At 44.9% G+C, this 27500-nt stretch overlaps 1 protein-coding gene across 8 annotated transcripts in view; it reads left to right on the top strand.

Moving 5' to 3' along the window:
• abi1a (abl-interactor 1a) overlaps positions 1 to 27500 on the top strand; it is an 89098-nt gene that overhangs the window by 32091 nt on the left and 29507 nt on the right. For all 8 annotated transcript variants that reach the window (XM_072679306.1, XM_072679309.1, XM_072679303.1 and 5 more), the window contains exon 3: positions 18120 to 18296. In XM_072679306.1, coding sequence (XP_072535407.1) covers positions 18120 to 18296 — 177 coding nt within the window. The remainder of the gene's footprint in view (positions 1 to 18119; positions 18297 to 27500) is intronic.

The raw sequence follows: 27500 nt of genomic DNA, 5'->3' as shown, positions 1-27500 counted from the left end.
AAATTAGTGATAGAAATGGACACAAAGTCTGTGTAGCATTAGCATAACCATGGAGATGGATGTAGTGCAGCTCAGGACATATGTAATTTTAGTAGTTGTATAGTTATACCTGTTACTTTGGTATTGTTCATTTTGAAAAGATTGGTCAGATATGAAATTCATATACTAATAGCTGACGGTATGGCTCAGTGGAAACTGCACATGCTCTTCTGCTGGCAGCAGCTTGCTGGGTGAGGGTGTTAAATGGCCAGGTGTGAATGTTAAATGTGAAAGTCTCATGGTAGGATTGTCCATTCCCATTCCCTGTGGCTCCTGTTGCCTACCTCCAAGCAGTGCCAGTCCGTCCCGGCTGCTCTCCGTATCCCACACCGCTTTGCAGTTGGAGCTAATTGAAGGCCTCAGTCCCTCTGGAAGCACAGATGGCATCTGCTTCCTGCTCAATTAGCTCTGCAGTGGAGACAGATGTTTGGCGGAGCAGATCGAGAGAAGCCGAGGTTAAGATTACACTGATATGAAGACCGCTGCCGTAAACTCTCCCACTCATTCCCTCTGCATTAATGAGGTCACCCGGACACAGGGGGATAAACTGCATGCCTGCCTGCCTGCCTGCCTGCCTGTCTGTGTGTGTGTGTGTGTGTGTGTGTGTGTGTGTGTGTGTGTGTGTGTGTGTGGTGCTCAGAGGGTCAGGGGTGTTGTGGTGGAGGGTGATGTGATGGTTTTAGTCAGTCAGTAAGTGATTAGTGTCTGAGGTGTTGTAAAGTAGTGTGTGTAACTGATGGATGGATGGCTTGGTTGGTTGGTTGGTTGGTTGGTTGGTTGTTGGCGGATTGAGTGTCTTCTAGTCACTGCTGTCTAGTCTGACTCTGCTTTGCTGTTTTTTATTGTTTGACTTTTATTTTAAATGAATTTAAGAACAAATGACTGAAGAGGTTTTAAAACAGTTCGGTTTAAACACTCTGAAACACTCAGCTGAGTTTAAGTGGATAACCATGGAAGCAAGAGTTACATAATCATGAAGATGAGTGTAGATGAGTAGTAGTAAAAAAATGAATTACTGTGGAGTAACCCTGGACATGGGTGTAGAGTAACCCTGGACATGGGTGTAGTCATAGAAATGGTTGTAGAGAAACCCTGGACATGGGTGTAGTCAAAGAAATGGTTGTAGAGAAACCCTGGACGTGGGTGTAGAGAAACCCTGGACGTGGGTACAGAGAAACCCTGGACATGGGTGTAGTCATAGAAATGGTTGTAGAGAAACCCTGGACGTGGGTGTAGAGAAACCCTGGACATGGGTGTAGAGAAACCCTGAACATGGGTGTAGTCATAGAAATTGTTGTAGTGTAACCCTGGACATGGTTGTAGAGAAACCCTGGACATGGTTGTAGAGAAACCCTGGACGTGGGTGTAGAGAAACCCTGGACATGGGTGTAGTCATAGAAATGGTTGTAGAGAAACCCTGGACGTGGGTGTAGAGAAACCCTGGACATGGGTGTAGTCATAGAAATGGTTGTAGAGAAACCCTGGACGTGGGTGTAGAGAAACCCTGGACATGGGTGTGGTCATAGAAATGGTTGTAGAGAAACCCTGGACGTGGGTGTAGTCATAGAAATGGTTGTAGAGTAATCCTGGACATGGGTGTAGTCATAGAAATTGTTGTAGTGTAACCCTGGACATGGGTGTAGTCATAGAAATGGTTGTAGAGAAACCCTGGACGTGGGTGTAGAGAAACCCTGGACATGGGTGTAGTCATAGAAATGGTTGTAGAGAAACCCTGGACGTGGGTGTAGAGAAACCCTGAACATGGGTGTAGTCATAGAAATTGTTGTGGTGTAACCCTGGACATGGTTGTAGAGAAACCCTGGACGTGGGTGTAGAGAAACCCTGGACATGGGTGTAGTCATAGAAATGGTTGTAGAGAAACCCTGGACGTGGGTGTAGAGAAACCCTGGACATGGGTGTAGTCATAGAAATGGTTGTAGAGAAACCCTGGACATGGGTGTGGTCATAGAAATGGTTGTAGAGAAACCCTGGACATGGGTATAGAGAAACCCTGGACATGGGTGTAGTCATAGAAATGGGTGTAGAGAAACCCTGGACATGGGTGTGGTCATAGAAATGGTTGTAGAGAAACCCTGGACGTGGGTGTAGAGAAACCCTGGACATGGGTGTAGTCATAGAAATGGTTGTAGAGAAACCCTTGACATGGGTGTAGAGAAACCCTGGACATGGGTGTAGTCATAGAAATGGTTGTAGAGTAACCCTGGACATGGGTGTAGTCATAGAAATGGTTGTAGAGTAACCCTGGACATGGGTGTAGTCATAGAAATGGTTGTAGAGTAACCCTGGACATGGGTGTAGTCATAGAAATGGTTGTAGAGAAACCCTGGACATGGGTGTAGTCATAGAAATGGGTGTAGAGTAACCCTGGACATGGGTGTAGTCATAGAAATGGTTGTAGAGAAACCCTTGACATGGGTGCATCCATGTATCCAGTGAAACAAGTATGGAGTACTGTGGAACAACCATGTGTAGTCCTAGAAATGGGTGCAGAGTAACCAGGGAGATGGATGTAGTGTATCCAGTGAAACAAGTATTGAAACAGGAGTATTGTGGAGTAACCATGGAGATGGGTATAGTCTAACCATGGAAATATGTAGCGTAATCATGGAGGTACTCGGCTCAGTAAGAGGGAAAAGTCCCTAACTCTCCATCATGGCTGTTTGTGGACTGCTCTAGCCGTTTCTCCCTGTTTACACTGCGGGTGGCAGCTTCAGTGGCGTGTGCTCTTCACCTTGCTGGTCAGACTGGCCACCGGGTTCATCATCTCGTGTCTGAGCCAGTGGGTTTCTGGGAGAGCTGTTCTCCTGGCTGTTGATGGAGGCAGTGCACAGAGGCGGTTCTCACAGAAAGGCGGTGTTGTCTGGGTCTGGGTCTGGGTGTGTGTGTGTGTGTGTGTGTGTGTGTGTGTGTGTGTGTGTGTGTGTGTGTGTGTGTGTGTGTGTGTGCGCGCGATCCGCCACAAGCATCATCTCTGTCAGCAGTGTTGGCTGTGTGTGCTGATCGCTGCTCTCTGATGTTGGGTCACAGAGGCCTGAGAGGAGCCAGACACAGCAGACGGCTCCGGGAAGAGCCTCTGGAGTCCGACCCAAGCTGATTAGTCTGGTGTGCACTTAAAGGGGATCCTCAGAAATGCTAACAATGCTACCGGTGACTGAAAGCTAACTGAAGGAGGTTTCATTTGCCTAATAAAAGCCTTTGAAGTGTAATTATTACTGTACGGATCGCCCACCCCCGAGAGAGAGAGAGAGAGAGAGAGAGAGAGAGAGAGAGAGAGAGAGATTTTATATCTAACCAATCAAACGTCTCCCTTCAGGCATGGTGCAATCAACCAGTCTAACTTGTTCTCTGCTATTCAGTCTGAAACTGCATTAGAACCGAACGTTGTGCTGTTCTAAGGCTGTGATGACTGGAGCCGTGTTTGAAGTGGTTCCCTACATAAGAAGATCAGGAGCACTATCTAGAACACTGTTTTAGATAACAGAAGTGGTTCTAATCACTGTTCCCTACATTGGAAGATCAGGAGCACTATCTAGAACATTATTCTAGAGGACAGAAGTGGTCCTAATCACTGTTCCCTACATTGGAAGATCAGGAGCACTATCTAGAACATTATTCTAGAGGACAGAAGTGGTCCTAATCACTGTTCCCTACATTGGAAGATCAGGAGCACTATCTAGAACATTATTCTAGAGGACAGAAGTGGTTCTAATCACTGTTCCCTACATTGGAAGATCAGGAGCACTATCTAGAACATTATTCTAGAGGACAGAAGTGGTTCTAATCACTGTTCCCTACATTGGAAGATCAGGAGCACTATCTAGAACACTGTAATAGAGAACAGAAGTGGTTTTAATTACTGTTAGAGACTCTGGAGCTGCCCGGTGAGCTCTGAGGTCCCCGGTCAGCTCTGAGGTCCCCGGTCAGCTCTGAGGTCCCGGTGAGCTCGGTGAGTACAGTCAGAGCTGCGTGGCCTTGAGTCGTGCAGCTGCTCTCGTTCCTGGTCCGAGCGGTGGTTTGTGGAGCCGCTCCTGTTCAGTCCAGGCTGTTCTGGCTGAAGGTCAGTGGTGGGCCGTTGTCCTGTGTGAGTGGTGAGTGTTGTGAAAGGCTGTGAGGGGTGTGAAGGTTTACAGCTGGGTGTTTTCACACTGCCGGCGTTTAAGGAAGAGGCCTCAGCTCTGCCAGGAACCCAGAAGCAGCTGGGCGTGGTCTCTGCAGAAGTCATGTAATCATGTGTGTGGTTCTCGCTCTGTCATTAAATGTTGCTGGGTTGGCCAACCGCCTAAGCCAGTCTGTGTGTGTGTGTGTGGGGGGGGGTGTTCTCGTGTGTGTGTGTGTGTGTGTGTGTCTGTTTTGTGCGTGGTTGGCGTTTCCACTGTTGCCCCCCAGGCCGTGGTGTTAAAGTGCTGAGGCTGCAGTTTCTGTTCAGGCTGAAGTGGAAGTGTCTCTCTGAGCCAGTCTGCATCTAAACATCTGTGTGTGTTTCAGTATCTTCCCTCTCCCTCATCCCCCTGTCTGTCTGTCTGTCTACTTGTCTGTCTGTCTGTCTGTCTGTCTGTCTCTGTCTTTTTACCTACCTCTGTTTCACCATCCTGTCTTTTTACCAGTCTGTCTCTGTCTATTCATCAACCTACCTTCCTGTCTGTCTTTTCACCTGTCTGTCTATTTTCCTACCTGTCTGTCTGTGTATCTTGTCTGTCTGTCTATCTACTTGTCTGTCTGTCTCTGTCTATTCATCGACCTACCTACTTGTCTGTCTTTTCACCTGTCTGTCTGTCTGTCTACTTGTCTGTCTGTCTGTCTGTCTGTCTGTCTCTGTCTATTTACCTACCTCTCTGTCTTACTATCCTGTCTTTTTTACCAGTCTGTCTCTGTCTATTCATCAACCTACCTTCCTGTCTGTCTTTTCACCTGTCTGTCTATTTACCTACCTGTCTGTCTATCTACTTGTCTGTCTGTCTCTGTCTTTTTACCAGTCTGTCTCTGTCTATTCATCGACCTACCTACTTGTCTGTCTTTTCACCTGTCTGTCTATTTACCTACCTGTCTGTCTATCTACTTGTCTTACTATCCTGTCTTTTTACCAGTCTGTCTCTGTCTATTCATCAACCTACCTACTTGTCTGTCTTTTTACCTGTCTATTTACCTACCTGTCTGTCTGTGTATCTTGTCTGTCTGTCTATCTACTTGTCTGTCTGTCTCTGTCTGTTTACCTACCTCTCTGTCTTACTATCCTGTCTTTTTACCAGTCTGTCTCTGTCTATTCATCAACCTACCTTCCTGTCTGTCTTTTTACCTGTCTGTCTATTTACCTACCTGTCTGTCTGTGTATCTTGTCTGTCTGCTTATTTACCTACATGTCTGTCTGTCTTTTTATCTACCTGTCTGTCTTTTTACCCGTCTGTCTCTGTCTATTTACCTACCTACCTGTCTCTCTTTTTATGTCTTTTTACCTACCTGTCTGTCTGTGTATCTTGTCTGTCTGCTTATTTGCCTACATGTCTGTTTGTCTGTCTTGTCTTTTTTTTATCAGTCTGTCTATCTACCTGTCTTCACCTACCTACATGTCTGTGTGTCTGTATTTGGTCTTTCTACCTATGTGTCTGTCTGTCTGTTTACCAACCTTTCAGTGACTACCAAGTCTTTTCATCTTGTCTTTTTAACCAGTCTGTCTGTTTGTCTCTCTGTCTGTCTGTCTACCTGTCTATTCACCCACCTACCTGTCTGCCTGTCTTTTTTGATCTATCTGTCTGTCTATTTTTATCTTTTTTTTTTATTTTATCAGTCACCTACCTACCAGTCTGTCTGTCTGTCTATCTGTCTTTTCACCTACCAGTCTGTCTATATACACCTGCCTTTCTGTTTACCTGTCTATTCACCTACCTGCCTGCCTGTCTGTTTACCTGTCTGTCTTCCCATCTGCCACTCTCGGAGTGTGATGTGTCAGGGGAAGAAGCTCTTCCACAGGTTGGTTTAACCCTTGTCTGGCTGAAGCGCCTGCCTGGGGGAGGTTCTGGAGGTGTGCAGGTCAAGCAGGGTGGGCAGATAAGCACTGATGGTCCTCTCTGAATATCTGACGACCTTCTGCGGTTTGTGAACTGCACACAGACCGTGACGGAGGTGGTGACGGGCTCCATGATGGCTGCTTGATTGCTTCTTCAGCTAGTGCAGGAAGTACCTCCTCCTGCTGTGCTTCCTATGTGATGGAGGTGATGTTAACATCTCACTCTAGGTTCCTGGTGGTGTTTCTCTCGGTCAGACAGGATGGAGGAACATGGCAGCTGGAGAGGAGATCACGCTCGAGCTTGGTTCTAACAGAGCCATGAACAGGGTTGAGGTGTCTGGGTGTGAAGGGTGTTATGAAGACCTCCTCTGTAGTCTGGGATGTCTCATGCTCTTTCTCTCCGTCTCCGCCTCGGTCTCAGAGCTGCTCGAGTGGGTTGAGGGTGGGATGCTCGATCCGACATGTTGAAGCCTCAGAGCCTGACTCATGCTCTCCTGCTCTTGTGTGAACAGTTGGCTGGAGAAGCCTGGTCTCACTTTGGCCACCTGCCTGCTTATTCCCAAACCAGTGCTGTCCACTCCATCCTCATCTCCGCATCTGGAACCATCCGTTATTTCTGGAAGTGAAGATGATCCTGACTCAAATTTCCTCCAGACATGACTCCCTCTTACGCTTCTTCCTACTGGCTGTGCTGGAGCTTCTGTCTGTACGGAAACAGTAACATCTACTGCTACTTCTTGTCTAGTCAAATTTTCCTCTTCCTCTTTTTCCTCCAATTCGGTACTGCCACTTAACCCACCCGTTCGTAGCTCCCCCTAGCACTTGCGATGCTCCAGGAGGGTAAGGACTTACTGTCTCCTCCTCCAGCTGACACGCTCTGAAGAAAGCACCGGGTCCCCAGCTCCATCGTACCAGCGAACAGCGAGCCTGTGCAAGTGGTGAGCTGCCAGTTGTGCTCTCTTCGACTCCGGCTGCTGATGACAAAGCGGAATGGCCCGGGATTCGAACTCGCGACCTCTAATGGGCATAGTGGCCGCCCATTAGACCGCTGAGCCACTTAACTTGTCTCTACGCTTAACCCAACTTTGAGTACACCGGTCTGAGAAACAGTATCTGTATAGTACTGTCATAGAGTGTTTAGAACAACGGTTGTGGAACCCTATTCGGTGCTGTGTAGAACCATCTACAAAAGAGGTTTGGTTTGCACCAGTTTAAGGAACCCTTCATCCAGACAAAGAACTTTGAGTTGTCATGGTTTTAAGTAGAACCGTTGTCTTTACTAGCAAAACTGGGAAATTGCGCTATATGGACAAAAGTATTTGGACGCCTGCTCTGAAATCCTGGCTGGTAATTTTGTTGTTGTTGTTGTTGTTGGAGTAACTGTCTCTAGTGTCCAGGGATGAAGGCTTTCTTCTAGATTTTGGAGGAGCATTGCTGTCAGCGTCTGATTGCATTCAGCCATAAAAGCATTAGTGAGGTCCCTCATCCCCAATTCCCCAACTCATCCCAAAAGTATTGAATGAAGCTCCTTCATCCATCATTCCAGAGAACACCGTTCCTCCACTGCTCCACAGCTCCTTAATGCTGGGGGGCTTTATACACCCCTCTAGCCCACGCCTGGCATTAGGCAGCATGGTGCCGATAGTCCTATTCTATTGGCAGTACTTCTCAAGCTGTGTGTGTGATTTGAACATCTGTATCAGCAGTGGGTGCAGCTTAAAGTTAAAGCTGGATGCATTTAATAGAAGGGGTGTCCACAAACATTTGGACATTTGGTTGCGTTATTGCTGACGGCTACTACCACTCCTCAGCTGTTTACGCAATTCCACTTTTGAGAGGCTGTTATTAATTAGCTGATTAGTTCATTCGGCTGAAGTGCCGCAGACTGTCGTGGACTCCGGCCGTCCCGTTAAGAAATCCACCACAGAGTTCATTTACGCTCCGTCAGAACGGTGATTTAGCAGTAGTGACAAATAGAAATACAGCCCCCTGATGCTGGAGCTCATACACTGATTCAGAGCTCGGTGGTGGAGACTGAATACATTCATCAGCCCAGTACAGAACTCGCACTGCGTGGACCCCCAGATGGTACTGGGTATCTGGCACGGTTCCGTACGTTCTACGCAAACTGCATAACTGAGGTTCTCGCCGGTTTGGAGTCTGGTCACATGCGATTTTTGGGTTGTTGTTGGATAATTTGCACATATTGGGCTATCCTTAGCTAATAGGTTCAACATAAAGGAGAAGAACACAAGAAGACTAACCTTAGTGAACAGGTTTAACACAGGCTAACCTTAATTGAGGCTAACACAGGCAGGCTAGCTTAAGCTGAAAGGTTTAATCTAGGCGGGTTAACTTTAGCTAACAGGATTAGCGCAGGCTACAGTAGGCAGGTTAACCTTAATTGAGGCTAACACAGGCCGGCTAACTTTAGCTGAACAGTTTCATTTAGGCTGATCTTAGCTAAACCTAATTTAGGCTAACACAGGCAGGCTAGCTTTAGCTGAACAGTTTCATTTAGGCTGATCTTAGCTAAACCTAATTTAGGCTAACACAGGCAGGCTAGCTTAAGCTGAAAGGTTTAATCTAGGCGGGTTAACTTTAGCTAACAGGATTAGCACAGGCTAACCTTAATTAAGGTTAACACAGGCCGGCTAACTTTACCTGAACAGTTTCATTTAGGCTGATCTTAGCTAAACATAATTTAGGCTAACACAGGCAGGCTAGCTTTAGCTGAACAGTTTCATTTAGGCTGATCTTAGCTAAACCTAATTTAGGCTAACACAGGCAGGCTAGCTTTAGCTGAACAGTTTCATTTAGGCTGATCTTAGCTAAACATAATTTAGGCTAACACAGGCAGGCTAGCTTAAGCTGAACAGTTTCATTTAGGCTGATCTTAGCTAAACATAATTAAGGCTAACACAGGCAGGCTAGCTTAAGCTGAAAGGTTTAATCTAGGCGGGTTAACTTTAGCTAACAGGATTAGCGCAGGCTACAGTAGGCAGGTTAACCTTACCAGACAGGTTTAACACAGGCTAACCTTAATTGAGGCTAACACAGGCAGGCTAGCTTTAGCTGAAAAGTTTAATCTAGGCGGGTTAACTTTAGCTAACAGGATTAGCACAGGCTAACCTTAATTAAGGTTAACACAGGCCGGCTAACTTTACCTGAACAGTTTCATTTAGGCTGATCTTAGCTAAACATAATTTAGGCTAACACAGGCAGGCTAGCTTTAGCTGAACAGTTTCATTTAGGCTGATCTTAGCTAAACCTAATTTAGGCTAACACAGGCAGGCTAGCTTTAGCTGAACAGTTTCATTTAGGCTGATCTTAGCTAAACATAATTTAGGCTAACACAGGCAGGCTAGCTTAAGCTGAAAGGTTTAATCTAGGCGGGTTAACTTTAGCTAACAGGATTAGCACAGGCTACAGTAGGCAGGTTAACCTTACCAGACAGGTTTAACACAGGCTAACCTTAATTTAGGCTAACACAGGCAGGCTAGCTTTAGCTAACAGGACAAGCGCAGGCTACCAGACAGATTTACCACAGGCAGACAGAATTAACATGCAGGTTAACTTTGGCTAACAAGTGTAATCCTGACTAATATAGGCTTGCTAATCTTACTGAACAGGTTTAACATAGGCTAACCATAGCTAACTTTAATTTAGGCTATCACAGCTAAATTTAATCCAGGCTAACACAGACAGGCTAACCTAACTGAACAGGTTTAATACATGTGAACCTTGGCTAACCTTAATTTAGGCTAACTTTAGCTAATGGGATTGACTCAGGCTAACACAGGCAGGCTAACCTAACTGAACATGTTTAACACAGGCTAACCCTTGGTTGACGTTAACTTATGCTAACACAGGCAGGCTTGCCTTGGCTGAGAGGTTTCATTCAGGCTAGCACAGACAGGCTAAGCTCAACAGGTGTTACTCAGGCTAACCCTAATTTAGGCTAATGCGTTAGTAGACTGGAGTCTGGAGGGGTCATCAGAACTGGACGCAGAGAAGAACCAGATGACGTTCATGTTCACTTAGCTTTAACACCGTGTGTTTAGACACAGCGCTGCTAACCAAAGGACGGTGTGATGAGTGTGTGCTGTTTCCTGACAGGGCCCTGAGGGGTTAGGGTGTGTCCCTGGTGTGACCCCGGGCAGCCTAGTCCCACGGTCCCACTCCCACCCAGTGCTGATTTACAGCCTGTCTCACACACACACACACACACACACACACACACACACACACACACACACACACACACACACACACACACTGCTGCTAATATGCTTCACTGAGGCGAACACAGGCAGGCTAACCTTAGCTAATATGCTTCACTGAGGCTAACACAGGCAGGCTAGCCTTGGCTAATATGCTTCACTGAGGCTAACACAGGCAGGCTAGCCTTGGCTAATATGCTTCACTGAGGCTAACACAGGCAGGCTAGCCTTAGCTAATATGCTTCACTGAGGCTAACACAGGCAGGCTAGCCTTGGCTAATATGCTTCACTGAGGCTAACACAGGCAGGCTAGCCTTGGCTAATATGCTTCACTGAGGCTAACACAGGCAGGCTAGCCTTGGCTAATATGCTTCACTGAGGCTAACACAGGCAGGCTAGCCTTGGCTAATATGCTTCATTGAGGCTAACACAGGCAGGCTAGCCTTGGCTAATATGCTTCACTGAGGCTAACACAGGCAGGCTAGCCTTAGCTAATATGCTTCATTGAGGCGAACACAGGCAGGCTAGCCTTGGCTAATATGCTTCACTGAGGCGAACACAGGCAGGCTAGCCTTGGCTAATATGCTTCACTGAGGCGAACACAGGCAGGCTAGCCTTAGCTAATATGCTTCATTGAGGCTAACACAGGCATGCTAACCTTAGCTAATGGGTTTCATTGAAGCTAACACAGACAGGCTAATCTTAGCTAATAGTCATAGCTAATAGAAGTCTCCGGAGGGATAAGCTGGCAATTAGACCTAATCACCATCAGGGGAATGTCTCTGAACGAACAACACAAATATTAGAACCAATCACGGTCAGGAGTGTGATGTGGTGATTAGGACCAATCACAGTTGGAGGAACACATTGATTAGAACCAATCACAGTGTGCAGAAGGTCTCTGAATGAACAACACAGTAATAGAACCAATCATAGTCAGGAGGAGGTCTCAAAACAAAAAGTGTGGAGATTAGGACCAATCACAGTTGGAGGAACATTTTGATTAGAACCAATCACAGTCAGGAGAAGGTTTCAGAACATAGTAATTAGAACCAATTACAGTCAGGAGAAGGTCTCAAAATACGTTGATTAGAACCAATTACAGTCAGGAGAAGGTCTCAAAACACGTTGATTAGAACCAATTACAGTCAGGAGGAAGTCTCAAATTACGTTGATTAGAACCAATCACAGTCAGGAGAAGGTCTCAAAATACGTTGATTAGAACCAATCACAGTCAGGCGAATTTGTTAATTAGAACCAATCACGATCAGGAGGTCTCAAAATACGTTGATTAGAACCAATCACAGTCAGGCGAATTTGTTGATTAGAACCAATCACGATCAGGAGAAGGTCTCAAAATACGTTGATTAGAACCAATCACAGTCAGGCGAATTTGTTGATTAGAACCAATCACGATCAGGAGAAGGTCTCAAAATACGTTGATTAGAACCAATCACAGTCAGGCGAATTTGTTGATTAGAACCAATCACGATCAGGAGAAGGTCTCAGAACATGTTGATTAGAACCAATAACGTTCTGAGACCTTCTCCTGACTATGTTGATTAGAACCAATCACAGTCAGGAGAAGGTCTCAAAACACGTTGATTAGAACCAATCACAGTCAGGCGAACTTGTTGATTAGAACCAATCACGATCAGGAGAAGTTTTCAGAATATGTTCATTAGAACCAATCACAGTCAGGAGAAGGTCTCAGAACATGTTGATTAGAACAAATAACGTTCTGAGACCTTCTCCTGACTATGTTGATTAGAACCAATCACATTCAGGAGGAAGTCTCAAAGCAAAAGTGTGATGATTCAGAACCAATCACAGTCGGACAAACATGTTGGTTAGAACCAATCACAGTCAGGAGCAAGTCCTAGGACAAACCACATGGTGATGAGAACCAATCACTGTCAGGAAGGGGGTCTCAGAACAATCAGATACAATCACAGTTAGGGGGACATCACAAGGTTCTATCACAGGTATTAGAAATCAGTTGGGATGAGGGGGAGATCTCGGAACAAATACTGGGCTTGGAACCAATCGCAGTCGCAATTTCAGGAGGAGGTCTCGGAACCAACAAGGTGTTGGTGACCCCGCACTGTAGCTTGACGTGGTCTGACACTCGGTGGCTGAGTTGCCCTCTGTGGTTCCTAAACACTTCCATCCTAAAATAATTAAGAGGTGTGTCCAAATACTTTTGACAATATAGCATCCTGTAGCACGTTCTTTTTTTAATAGCTAACAGTATTTTAAGCAAGAGCGTTTGTGATGAACGGTTGGCGAGGCCTGAAGTGATGGCCGATCGGCTGCATTGTGTTCCTGAAAGCTGCTTTTTGCTCATTTAAGTGAGTAACACTTTTAGCCGAGCCTGTATTTTTACACGCAGGAAGGAGATGAGCTCAGCCTGTGTGGCCTCTCACTTCCCTCCCTGTGCCAGCTGCTCGACTGCATCGGCTGCTGGTGAACTTCTGTTTACCCTGATAACGAAAACTGCTGCCATGGCTCAGACAAACACACTCTCTCCATCAACACAGGCTTTCCACACCTACTGTAGCGCTGAATGCTGGGTGAATAGTGTGTGTGTGTGTGTGTGTGTGTGTGTGTGTGTGGGTGTGTGTGATGTTAACACTCCAGTCATCGTGTGTCTCTTCCTGTGAGAGGGACTGTGCAAAAAAATAAAAGGTGTTGTAATTTCATAGCATGAGCCCCAGAGCCGGCCCAAGGCTCTGACCGCCAGCGCCACCAGGGGGCCTTCAAGAGCACCAAGATCTCATGACCACTGTTGGGCAAATGCAGATATGCTGCTCTTGGGTGGTCGATAAAGGCTTGGCGCTTTGTACAATATCTCTGTCCGTATAAAATAATGAAGCATCTGGTGCTGGGGCGGGGGGGCAGGGGGGCAGGGGGCGGGGGTATAGGGCCCCCGTAAAGGCTTAGGCCAGCCCTGGCTATAGCAGTCCATCCATTTTTCCACTACAACTGTGCAACACCAGTAATGGTTGCTGCACAATATCTGAATTAGCATATTCCATCCAACACCGTGATTGGACGCGTTTGACTACCCAGTGTAAACGCATGTGGCTACGATCTGATCAGGAGACAATCCAGATACTATGCAAGTGTGAGCGCCCCCAAGACTCCAGAAACCAGAGACCAATCCAATCACTCAAACCACTTCAGGAGGGGGTCTGATCTGAGACGCATCTGAGCCGCATTATAGCAGTGTAAACGCATCAGTCCGACAACCAGAACCCTTCCCAATACAACCAGAACCCTTCCCAGTACAACCAGAACCCCTCCCAGTACAACCCAAACGCTCCCAAATATAAACCAGATACCAATCCAATTACTCAAACCACTTCAGGAGGGGGTCTGATCTGAGACGCATCTGAGCCACATGTTATAGCAGTGTAAACGCATCAGTCCGACAACCAGATCCCCTCCCAGTACAACCAGATCCCCTCCCAGTACAACCAGATCCCCTCCCAGTACAACCCAAACGCTCCCAAATATAAACCAGATACCAATCCAATCACTGAAACCACTTCAGAAGGTGGTCTGATCTGAGACGCATTTGGGCCACATGTCATAGCAGTGTAAACTCATCCGTCTCACAACCAGAACCCCTCCCAGTACAACCAGAACCCCTCCCAGTACAACCAGAACCCCTCCCAGTACAACCAGAACGCCTCCCAGTACAACCAGAACGCCTCCCAGTACAACAAGTGAATTTGCATATTCCGTCAATCAGATTTCAGTCGGACTAGCCGGAGACGCGTTTGACTACCCAGTGTAAACGCATGTGGCTAAAATCTGATCAGGAGACAAATCAGATACTAATCACATGAAGTGAGCAGGTGCACACAGGGCCTGTGTGTACTCTGCAGGTCACTCGTCCACTTGATGAGAACCTAGTGAAGGGTCACTCATCTGACCATGTCGTTCCTCCCTCACTTCTCTGTCGAACAGAGTCTCAGACCTCAGAACCTCTGACCTCTCAGATTTCTGTTCGGTCTTTCTTTAGAAATCACACTAATGTGGTGGTTCTCCATCACTGTGTTCATCATTAGAACATCTCCAAAGTTCTCCTCTCTCATGGAGTCTAGTGTTATTTAGAGTTCTCCTCAGATCAACTCCTGGTTTGGTGGTAAATCAGGGCTTAATGATGGTAAATCAGGTGAGCTGCTGCTGCTGCTGCTGCTGATGATGATGGAGTTGAACACATCCTCCACGCTGTGCTGGCTGGACTGGGGGGCGTCCAGGAGAACCCTGGAGGAACCGAGCTCTGTTCTTCAGACTAGCTCACAGACAAGATCTCACTACTTTCTTTCCTCAGAATGAGAAGCTCTTGTTTCTCCTTTTTACTGGATCTATCTTCACCTGCATCTGTTCTGATGAGATCTGGAGCTTCTCCAGTAAAACTCTCTCACTGCTGAGAGACATGACTTTAATAATTTGATTAGGTCTTTAAAACTGGCAAAGAGGGTCAGAAATCCAAATGTTTGTGGACACACCCACCCTAGCTTGCCTAGTCCCATATTCTATTACAATACAATTGGACACTCTGGAGGAGATAAACATGAACCTAACGGCACCATGCCTAATAATGCCAGGCTGGGCTGAAGGGGTAACCCCCATTGAGCTGCGCTCCCTGGAATGGTGGTTGGTGGATGGTGCTCCATCCAAAACTTTTGAGGTGGGGTGGTGATCACCCAACATCCTAACCTTACTTAGTCTTATTGTAGCTGAATACAATCAAATCCTCACTGCAGAAATCTCACTGCTCCTCTGAAATCTAGTAGGAAGCTTTCCCTGGACGGTAGAGACAGTTGTGAAATGAATTTCCTTGATTTCAGAAGAAACGAATGAATGAGCAGGTGTCCCAATACTTTTGTCATTGTAGAGTACCAATGGAAAAGTTGATGAGTCACACAAAATCTCTCAAAATTGCTGCTTGAAGCTCTGCACCGTGCTGTGAGCTTTAGGCAGCGATCACTGCCGGCACACTTGCCCTCTGCTGACGGTGTTTAGACTTGGGGTTAGGTGAGATGAAGTCATAAGCTGCTAAACTGGAACAGATCCAAGACCAGCTCTCAGGAATTTAACTGCAAACGCTCCGTCATTCACCGAGCCACCTGGTCCAACCCCTGTAGCTCGAAGCTGGCTTCCCTCCATTGCTGCTGGGAGTGTTTTCTGCGCTCTGTTGGACAGGAACACAAGCTAGGCGTAGTAATTGTTCTGCTTCCTGCTGGATGGAGGTACGTGTTTTTAACGCGGCCCTCCAGTCTGCACCGATAGAGCTGAATAAAAAAAGTGACTGTGGACTGAACTGAAACTTCACCTCTCCAGCCATGAGTATGGATTGATTGATATGTTTGGCGCCCCCTAGCTTCAGTCTCTCCGGTAGACACGAATAGATGGAGCCTTATTTACCCCAAAGGAACGTGATGTAGTGATGCATGTAAATGCACATAGACAGGCCATATTCGAAAAAGCTCCAGAGGCTCCAGCTGTGTGGTCCTACAATAAAGCCGGCCCTCTTAATCATTAAACATTGAAGATGGCAGTAGACTGGTAGAACTGGTAGAACTTCCATAGAGACGTAGGAACACCTACGTCTCGGACCTCGGCCTCCTCAAAAAGCACAGGCAGCTCTGGTCTGGGCCCCATGTTATTATGTAATATCTTCAAATATATACGTTAATATACGTGTTATTGTATAAGCAGTATTATGCAAGAATTGGCATTTCTCGCTCCTGGGCTCCCCCTACAGTTGGGAAGTGGAAGCCATGCTTTTTTTAGCCACCACTAAGGGACTTTCTTTACACATGCATTTCTGGACAAGCTGATGGGTAAAGCAGCATGTGGACTGAGTCGGTAGAGTAGCACTGCAGGACTTTACACTAGCATGACTCGGGGTTTGGAGCGCGTCTTGCAGGAAGTTTCATTTCCTTTAAATTTTTAGGATGTTGTCGTAGTTGCTGGGTGTAGTTCTGCTTTAATTCTGTCAATATTAACCAGCTGATATTGAATATGAGACAGACAGACGGACACACAGATAAACAGACAGCCGAACACACAGCTCTGTCAAGATTCTACATCTTGGAGAGAGGAATGAATGGAATCTGTGAGCGGGCCGGGCCGGGCCGGGCCGGGCTGGGCCAGGCTGGGCCTGCGTTTATATAAGAGCATGTCAGTGTATTACTGTACATCAGGCTACAGGTGGTGACTCAGTTAGGCTGTTTTTCGATTAATACAGCTCATATTTAAATGAGCTGTATTAATATTCAGTACTTTATGTTTGGACTAAAATGAAGTAATGGGCTGTTTCGCAATGTCAGATTATAACAGTTATAAAAAAATAAAAAGAGAGATTGTGATGCACTGATTTCTATACAGTACCTTATCAATGGTTGTATTGAAAAGGATGCACAGATGAGGAAATTGAGGGCTCATTGCAATATCTGTTATTGTATTTGTATACATATTTTTGGCAACTGTGATAAGCTGATTACATAAACCTTTATAGTATTTAGAAAGGGGCACTGCTTCTGTCTGGTGATACCAGTATGATTCTGATGGTCTATGTATTGATAAATTTATATATTTTTGTAATTTTCAGGATCAATTGCTTTGCCTACAGAATCACAATACATCACAGTACGTATATTGAATCGTAGCCGCTGTGTTGTGATATGTATACAGGTTCTTGCCAAAACACAGCCCTGTCCAGGAATGTGGCTTCATAGAGTTACAAAGGGAGCAGACGGCTTTTGACTTTAATGCTCCTGTTATGTCGAGAGTGTTTCATTAATGTAGGGCTGGGCGATTAAAAAAATACCATAATCACGATATTTAAAGACTGCACGGATGGGTTAAAGGCGAAAGCCAAATTCTATCTGTGTCCAAACACTAATGGTGAATATGGTTGTCTTTGTCTTGGTCTAAGTTTGATTGTTCAGTGTTCCTAAAATGAAATGTGCTACAAATGGTACTGGTGTAAAACCAGTTCCCTGATTGCTGGTTGCATGTTTGGGCTGAAAATCGTCCGATACCAAAACATAGCTGATCGATTCTGCCATCTCTAGAATATAACCTTTACCAGCACTTTTGTGTCCGTGTTGGGTTGGCCGATCCTGAGAGCTGGTCCGATCACAAACGGACAGGATCCTGCAGTTCCTTGTTAAACAGCTAGATGGCGATATGGACCTCATTCACAGCTGCAGGAACCCGTTAAAGCCAGTGTTGAAACCTGCTTTACCGTATCTGACTCGCCTTGAGAGACCATGCTGGAAGCCCTGCATGAGGATGTATTACCAGTTTGGCCTGGAGAGGTTACCATGGAATCCAGCCACGCCCTTGGTATTGGTATTGGCGATTGGCTGATCGACTTAGAAGCTGTGTTTACTGGTGTAAAACCATTAGGGCTTAGATGGATTGAATTACCTGGTTCTGATTGATGAGTCTAAGTGTCAAAGAATTGAAAACTATTTAATAGAAATGGAAGAAAATGTTTCATAGTGTAGCCCAGACTGACCACTGTCTTCGCATGAAGTTTCGGTCCAGACCCGTCTTTCCCCGGAGCTCCAGCATGCGGTTAGTCTTGTAGTATTACTAATGTGCAGTAATAGATTCTGTTAGTTTGTGTATCAGCTCTGTAAAGGGATTGAACAGACTGGCAGTGATGTGATTTTTTTTTTTAATGGACATAGGCTCTACAGCTAGAAGCTCGTAATTGGATTTTAGGGGCTCTTATTGGCCCTCATCCGCCGGTGTTTTGCTGTTGCATCATGGCTTATCTGGCTTTTGTCATTGTTTTTTCTCAACAGACGGTGGACATTCACAAGGAGAAGGTGGCCCGGCGAGAGATTGGCATTCTGACCACAAACAAAAACACATCGAGGACCCATAAGATCATTGCACCAGCCAACATGGAGAGGCCGGTGAGGTACATCAGAAAACCCATCGACTACACCATGCTGGATGACGTAGGCCATGGAGTCAAGGTATGCATCTCTCGAACGGTGTTGATCATTTTCTAAACTAAACGATACTTGGGTAAGGATTAGGGTTATGTTAAGAGTGTGTTTATGCCTCAGAGTTCCTTTAAGGTGTTTTTCCAATTATTATCCTGCTATAGAAGCCATCCTTTCTTCATTGGATTTAGAATTTTCTGGTATTTCAAGAAATCCATTGTCCCCCATTCCACTGGCTGCTGCACAAACCCAAAGCTTAACAGTTGGAGCAGTGTTCTTTTCATTAAACTTTCAGCACCCTTGTTTCTCTAAACCTTTGCTCTCTGCTGCCAGAAAGTTATTTTTTTGTCTTCATTGGACCACATGGATTGTTTCCAGAATGCATCAGGATTATTTAGATGTGTCCATTTAGCAGTTGGTTTCAGGAACTGCAGGGTCCCTTGACTTTGCACGATGCTGCAGCAACCAGCAAAATGTGGATCGTATTATCTGACCAGCTCTCAGGATCATAGTGGATACTAAGTAATTCATAGTGAATGTTGAATGATTCACTGTAGATACTGAATAAATCATACCCGACACTGGATTATTCTTAGTAGATTGAGTCATAGTATATACTGAGTAATTCATAGTGGATATGAAAAGTTTGTAGTGGATGCTGAAGAAATCATAGTGAATGCTAAGTCATTGTAGTGAATACTGAATAATTCATAGTAGATGCTGTATATAAAATATTGGATACTGTATGTTTTATAGTGAATACTTTACAATTCATAATAAATACTGAGTAATTCATAGTGGCTACTGAAAAGTTTGTAGTGGATGCTGAAGACATAGTGGACACTGAGAATTCTAGTGAATACTGAGCAATTCATAGTGGATACTGAAAAGTTTGTAGTGGATGCTGAAGAAATCATAGTGGATACTGAGTATTCTAGTGGATACTGAATAATTCATAATGGATGCTGAAGAAATCCTAGTGGATACTGAGAAATCTAGTGGATACTGAGAAATCTAGTGGATACTGAGAAATCTAGTGGATACTGAATAATTCATTGTGGATACTGAATAATTCATAGTGGATACTGAAGAAATCATAGTGGATACTGAGAATTCTAGTGGATACTGAATAATGCATAGTAGTTACTGAATAATTCATTGTGGATACTGAATAATTCATAGTGGATACTGAAGAAATCAGTGGATACTGAGAATTCTAGTGGATACTGAATAATGCATAGTAGTTACTGAATAATTCATAGTGGATGCTGAAGAAATCATTGTGGATACTGAGAATTCTAGTGAATACTAAGTCATTCAAAGTGGATGCTGAAAAGTTCATAGTGGATACTGAAGAAATCATAGTGGATACTGAATAATTCATAGTCAATATTGAACAATTCATAGTGGCTACTAAATAATCAGGCTAAAATGAACTGACCGCAGCATTAAAGGAATACTCCAGCATTTTTAAATGGAATCTCTATTTGCCGCGTCTGCAGGATGTGATCCGTTGCTACAGACGGTCATTTTCCTACTACAGAAGTAGTAGTCAGTGGTCAAATTCATCAGCTGCCCACTGACTTCTAGTATATATGAAACAGATTTATGGTACAGAAAGAGCCGTTGTGTTAATCCATGCTGATCAACCATATGACTCAAATGTGACAGATGGAGATTAAGTTGAAAAATACTGAAGTATTAATTTGAAGGAGTGGTTCTGTCATCAATGCTAATGTTGCTAACAGCGGATAATGAAGAATAGCCACCTGTTAACGTCCTGAAAATGACCCCAGTCCAGTTGGTTACGACTGACTTCCATTCAAAGTTAGCATAAGTTGCAGTATTGACTTTGAGCGTTATCTTCTCGAGCCAGGCAGCAGCGATATGACAGCAGCTGAACCTCCTCCACACAGTCCAGAGAGGAGCCGACCTCCTGTAATCTGGTTTAGACATCTCTCCAAAGCTGCTGTTCCCTCTCCTCCCATCAGTCATCCCATCCGCTGGTGCCATCACGCCGATTGGATTAGGCCGCTGCTGCTGGTGTCCTTAGAGCAGTGCTGGCCTCTATGAAGGCTGTATAAAAGCCATCCCGCCAGTCTCAATTCAGCCGAGCACAGATCACAGGGCCTGTGATTATTTCATCTTCAGCGAGGGTGCGGCGTTACAGCTCTGAGAGGGCCCATTATCATCTCATGTTCGAGGAGTTCTTTCGAAAGCTGACGCTGAGCAGAAAACGGAAAGTTGTCAAGTATGCTGTCCAAGCAATCTGCCGTGGTGAAGAGCACTCCGTGGGGAGTTTGAGCCATTTTGCTTTGAAGCAAAGTGCTCAGTCCTTAAATCGGGTTAGTAGATGATCGGTGTCGGATGCAGGGGTTCATTTGTTCAGAAATGGGCATGTACAAACAATACAGATCACTAGAGGTGTGAAAATGCTTTCATGCATCGACTCAAAGGAGTTGATTCAACTGAATCAGTTTAGCAATTTTAGAATCAATTCTAATAGATTTTAACAATGTTTTCAATTATGTCCACCCCAAAAAAACAAGATTATTTTTTAAAACAAGATTATTAGTATTATTATTATTCATTATATTATACATTATATACATTATATTATTACATTATTATTTATAACATCCAAAATATGCTAAAGTCACATCTTAGCAACACCACCTTTGGCCGAAATCACAGCTTGCAAATGTCTTACAGTTCTTATAGAATTATTTCCTCACGGCTGGCGAGGTGTTTTTCTCAGTGGTGGGTTTTGAGTTATGTTGTGGATCATTGTCCAGTAGCGTAACCATTGTCCTTTTAACAATAGTTTGACATTTGCATCCAGCATTTGCTGCTGTTTTGAGGAATCTATTCCTCCCTTCCACTGGCAGCAACACAACCTCAAAGCATGCAGTTGGCATTTTGGTTGGTATGGCCAACTCAAAATACTGGACTATTTTTATTCATGAACATTCAGAAAATGCTGGAGTCAGCTCTTAGTAACACCCCCTTTGGTAGAATTCACAGCATGCAGAAGCTTCTTGAAGACAAAAGTCTTTCAGTTCTTGTACTAGCAGAAAGTCTCTAGCTCTGCAATATTGCTGTTTTAAAGATCTATCCACACATTTTCTACGATGTTTAGGTCAGGGGACTGCGAGGGGCTTTTGCTGCTATTTTTGAGGACTCCGTTACTCCCTCTTTCTATGCAGTATTGCCAGTGGCAGCAAAGCATGATCCCACCCCCATGCTTCACAGTTAGCAAGGTGGTCATAAATATTTATGGCTACAAAAAAAAATGGACTACGTACGTTTACAAACATTCAAAATATGCTGGAGTCGGTTCTTAGTAACACCCCCTTGAGCAGAATTTACAACTTAAAGATAAAATCTGAAAGATATTGTTGGGTTATCTTTCTGCGTAGCTTCTGTCTGGTCTGTCCACATATTTTCTGATGCTTAGGTGTGAGGGCTGTGAGGGTATTATCGTTCTGGGGCATTATCCTTTGGTAGAAACCATGCTGTGCTGGTATTTAGTGGAATCCATCCTTCCCTTCACCTGTGCAGTGTTGCCAGTGCCACTGGCTGCAACACAGCCCTGAGGCATGACGCATTCACCCTCATGTTTCACAGTTGGCAGGGTGTTCTTTTTTCATATATATATATATATATATATATATATATATATATAAATTATGGCCTACACATATTTTTTTGAAATATATCCTTCCCTCCACCTGTACAGTGTTGCCAGTGCCACTGGCTGCAACACAACCCTTAGGCGTGATGCAGTCATCCCCTTGCTTCACAGTTGGCAAGGTGTTCTTATAATGAATTGTTATGGCAAACACAATAAAAACTGGACTGTTTTCCTTCAGACATCCAAAAACTGGATACGTTGTTGAAACGGGGCAACAACATTTTTTTCACGGAATATGCTGTTATCTAATTTAAGGTATTTTGTGTACACCTTTCGATACCTTTAGGTGTTTAAGGTGAAAGTATTTCCAAATCATACAGAAGCTAATTTACTCTGAGGTTCTATGATACCAATTTCCCAAAAATAAAAATTCAAATAAATTAAATTCAGATGTATTTCTATAGGCTTTTTCCCAACGAATGTTCTTACAAAGCAGCTTTACCGAGGTCCGGGAGCCCACAGCCTCTTTTGAGCAAGCCAGTGGCGACAATGACGGGGGAAAAACTTCCTCAGATCGAGTGGAAGGAACATTGAGAGGAACCAGTAGGGGAACCCGTCCTTCAAAACATAAATGACAAATGAGAAAAATGGTAAATGTGCCGTCATGCCGTGAAAGCTAAAAAGCGCGAGTGAGGTGATAAAGTCCATGCAGGTGAACTGACCCAAGCATAGTCATGCAGTGAGGTGAGGAACGGGTCAATGTGAGGACCTAGAGCAGGACAGCGGGCAGCAGGGTAGTGGAGAGCCAGGTCTGCTGGTACTGGGATTGAATAGTTGGAACTGGGAATCTTGATACATGGTAGAGAGAGAGAGAGAGAGAGAGAGAGAGAGAGAGAGAGGGAGGGGGGGACTGGAGGCAGGGGGAAACACAAGGGGTTGGGAGGAGCTCTGAAGAATGATTGGATAATAGATCAGACAGTTGCTCTTCTGCAGTGTAGAGACTGTACCACTGTGTGTGGACTGCTGGATTAGGGTGCCGCTGCCTGAGGTTTTCTTAGATACTAGTTGAGAATGTTTCAATTCCCATTGTAATCTGTGTGTGTGTGTGTGTGTGTGTGTGTGTGTGTGTGTGTGTGTGTGTGTGTGTTTTAATCTGGCTGCCTGGAGTTTCACTGGTGTGAAGGAGGGATTAGAGAGATGACGCCAGTGTGTGAGTAAGTGATGAGCTATCTCTGTCTGACAGACTTCCCTCAGGACAGTCACCCCAACCTGATCCACGTCAGTCACGGCCAAGAGCCAGTCTCTGTGTGGACAAAAGTATTGGGACACTTGCTCGTTCACTGTTTCTTCTGAAATCAAGAGTATTAAAAATAGTTGATCCTGCTTTTGTTGGAGTAGCTGTCTCTATTGTCCAGAGGAGAAGAAGAAGAAAGCTTTCTAGCAATGCTGTGAGGATTTGATTGATTCAGCGACAAGAGCATTAGTTAGGTCAGGATGTTGGATGATGATGATCACCACCCCACCTCAACATCCCCAACTCCCCAACTCATCCCAAAAGTACTGGATGGAGCTCCACCACCATCATCCCAGAGAACACAGTTCTTCCACTGCTCCTCAATGCTGGGGGGCTTTACATCCCTCTAGCCCACGCCTGGCATTATTAGGCAGCATGCTGCCAGAAGGTTCATGTTAGTTTATATGCTTCAGATGGTCTATTCTATTCTATTGGCAGTACGTACAAGCTTACAGACAAGCTGTGTGTGTGTGTGCATTTGCACATCTGTGTCAGCAATTGGTGCAACTGAAAGTAGCCAAATGTGTTTATTAGAAGGACTCTAGTTTGTTTTTGTCAGATCTGAGACCTTGCCAAAAACATGGGTGCCCAGAATTTAGGGTGCCCAGAATCTATGGTGCCAAGACTTACGCACAGGTAAAGATAATAGGATTTTTTTAGCTACAGAGGCAGTGATGGCTACTCAATCTCAATTTTTTAAAATTTCATTTGGCCAAGGGTGCCCAAACTTTTGCAGTGGGCTGTGTCTGTGTGTGTGTGTATGTATAATATGACCCATGACCCATTACTCCCTTAGTAGGTATTTCTGTGTACACACACACACACACACGCATTTCTCACTGCAGCTGAAAGGCTGCCAGGCCTGAGGGACCGGAGCATCTTCAGCCGGACTCATCCGCTCGCTGTTTTCAGTATTTTTGCAAAAGATGAGATTTACCTCCCCGGTCAGCTGATGCTTAATCTACTCAGTGGCTTCAGAAACATGGAAGGGTCCTCAGTTGTTTTTCAGAGGACGTTTGTGCTGAATCTGCTAATTACATTTTCCTCCAATCACGTCCAAGCCCTCACCTCTTTCCGTCCTTTTCTGTCTCAGTCCGTAACAAAACCTTAAATCTCTGAAACTTTACTCTGAAAGTTTTATAGTAAACTGTCTGGGAGGCTCTCGAGCCTACCGTTTCTGCTGTTGCCTAGAACCGCTGCTAAATACATTAGTCATGTGACCTGCCAAAACGAACAGAGAAACATGCTGTGGCTGATCTACTGACCATGTCAGTGCAGTGGGCGTTGGTGGATGCTGTAGTCCCCGTTTCTTCTTGGACTCAGTATGTATGTGTGTGTGTGTGTGTGTGTGTGTATATATATATATATATATATATATATATATATATATATATATATATATATATATATATATATATATATAATTAAACTAATGAATAGGATTAAATCCATTCATTTTCATTCATTAGTGTTTGTTTGAGCTGCAGTTAAACTGCATAGCAGTGTTTTTACACCTGTTCCTTTATTGCCCACAGTGGAGCATGTATTATTGATGTAGCACTGAGTGATGAACATGGCCTCCACTCAAGCTGCCCTCCAACCAGCTAGCTTTTGTCTGCGTTTTTAGGTTTGCGAACACCCGTGTATATGTGTGTGTGTGTATGTATATGTATATCTATATATATCTTAATGAATCCTGGGTGTGTTTCTTTGGGCGTAACGTGCAGTAATAAACCAATCAGAGTTGACAATTCACTGCCAAGATAGCAACGAGCGTCTGACTGTTGACGGACGTCTGTCTAGACTGTTTTCAGTCAGTGGAGCTCCTCCTGTGTTTCCACTGCCAAGATACACAGCAATACTCCAGAAACTGACCTGAACACCCCTCATTTCGAGACCACCGCGCCCATCAGCATAGAGATATATTCACAAGCAGCGCTGAAGGCATGAAAATAGACATTTACATTACATTTACATTTATTATCCAGAGCGACTTACAAGATTACTCATATTACAGAAGTGGATCAGTGTAGTGTTAGGAGTCTTGCCCAAGGACTCTTATTGGTGTAGTGCAGCATAGTCACCCAGACTGGGAATCGAACCCCAGTCTCCCACATGGTGCGGTAGCTCAGTGGCAGGTAGCAGTGTTATCTGTTGCGCCACACCAACCACGCTGGTAGACTGTTGGCAGGGTGTAAGATAGCAATGAGCATCGGGATGTGTCCTACACAGGGTGTGTGATAGGGCTCATAGACTCTAACTGTACTCTAAGAACAACCTCCACCTTTAAATTAGATCACTTTAGAGGCTGACCTCCTGAACTCCCAGGTCTTTTGGAGAGTACCAACTGTTCGTAGATTATTTGGTCTTATTTTTTTGTTTTGTTTTGCTGTTGCAATATTTCAGCTTACCCACAAATTCCATACGGGTGTTTGCGACGTGGAAGATCAGTGTGTCTTAAGGGAGTTCATGGAAGGATTTTGACGTGGTAAATGAATGAAGCTCTGAACTGCAGGTTAGCATCGCCGCAGACAGTGACCACAAAGATTTCGTGTCGGGAGGGAACCGTCGGGTTTAGCGTTGCTTGCAAAACTGCGTTCGTAAAGCAGGAGTGTGTGTGTGTGTGTGTGTGTGTGTGTGTACGTATGCAGTTTAAATCACCACAAGGTGAAGGTGCACGTATCAGTCACTGTACTATGTACAGCGAAATGTGTCCTCCGCATTTAACCCATCTGTAGTAGTGAACACACACACACACACTTGGGAACTAGGGGCAGTAAGCGCACACACACACACCCAGAGCGGTGGGCAGCCAACTCCAGCGCCCGGGGAGCAGAGAGGGTAAAGGGCCTTGCTCAAGGGCCCAACAGTGGCAGCCTGGGCCGGGGAATCGAACCCACAACCCTGTTATCAACAGCCCAGAGCTCTAACCGTTGAGGCCCCCATTTGCTTTGACTATTCTGTTGATTCCTGCAGGTTCTTTAGCTGTTTCTTAGTGATGTCCTGAAAAAGAAAGGCTGGAAAAACTAAAAACTAAGGAGGTTATTTTGCCCCTGATTTGGGGCCTAAGAAGTAAAAAACGTAAGATAAGCCAAATATTCTCGTAAAAAAAACAATTCAGAGAATATTAGGTTAAATGTTTTTTAACGTTTATGTAGTCCAGCTGTTACATAGGGTTTTATGCTATAATTCTCAGCTTAATATATACCATGCGAAATAATAGTTTTCATTTTCCAATATTAAATTAATATTACGTCGAGCTAGAAGTAGATTTTCTTCATATAGGGCCCTATTTAGCGATCTTAGGCTAGCCGTCAACTGCACACCACACAGCTGGATTTAGGGCGTGTCAGTGTGTCTTTGCTACCATAACATAGCTAGAAATGCTCAAAAGTCAAGGACTGAGTCTCTTAATGAATCATGGGTGTGTTTGTTTCAGGCGTAACATGCAATAATAAACCAATCAGAGTGTCTCTCACCGTTCCCTTTAAGAGCCAGGTGCTATTTCAGGCATGGGGGGGTGTACGAGCATCGGGCTGCACGCGCCTGTGTTGACAATTCACTGGCAAGATAGCAACGAGCGTCTGACTGTTGACGAACGTCTGTCTAGGCTGTTCTTTTCAGTCAGTGGAGCTCCTGCTGTGTTTTCCTTTGCCAAGATACACAGTAATACACCAGAAACTGACCTGAACACCCCTCATTTCGAGACCACCGCTCCATCAGCGCAGATATATTCACCGGCCCAGATCTGCTTTTGAATCCTGGTTCCTCTTAAGGTTTCTTCCTCCTGGTATGAGGGGGGTGTTTCCTGCCCATGTTGCCACTGGCTTGCTCACAAAAGACTCAGACCGGGATCTCTGGTAAGCTTCTTTGGGACGACACCCTTTGTAAACCGCAGCATTGAAATACACTTGAATTGACCAATCAACCAACTCTGCTAAGTTCTGGCTCAGTAGTTAGTAGGAGTGCTGGCTTATTGATCGCAGGGTTGTGGGTTCGATGCCCATGTCCATTAAGCTACCACAGTACTCAGTCGCTCTCTTGAGTAAGGCGTGCTGGGGTCCAGGGGTGCTGTAGCGTGGCTGACCCTGAGCTCTGACCCCTCACTCCTAAGCTGGGATATGTACAACAGTTGCAGTGTGAGTCACAATTAGACACTGTGTGATGACAGTAAAATATATAATAGACATGGTTCCAATACCAGCGTGCACCATGCCTCATCCTGTTAGTTACATCTGCAGTCAGTTGGCTGGTGTCCAGCTCCCTCACTGCAGCGATGCTAATGCTAGCTTTTCTGCACTGGCCT

Source organism: Salminus brasiliensis, chromosome 5, assembly GCF_030463535.1.
Source record: "Salminus brasiliensis chromosome 5, fSalBra1.hap2, whole genome shotgun sequence".
Taxonomy (NCBI): Eukaryota; Metazoa; Chordata; class Actinopteri; order Characiformes; family Bryconidae; genus Salminus; species Salminus brasiliensis.
This window is presented reverse-complemented; position numbering and strand designations above follow the sequence as displayed.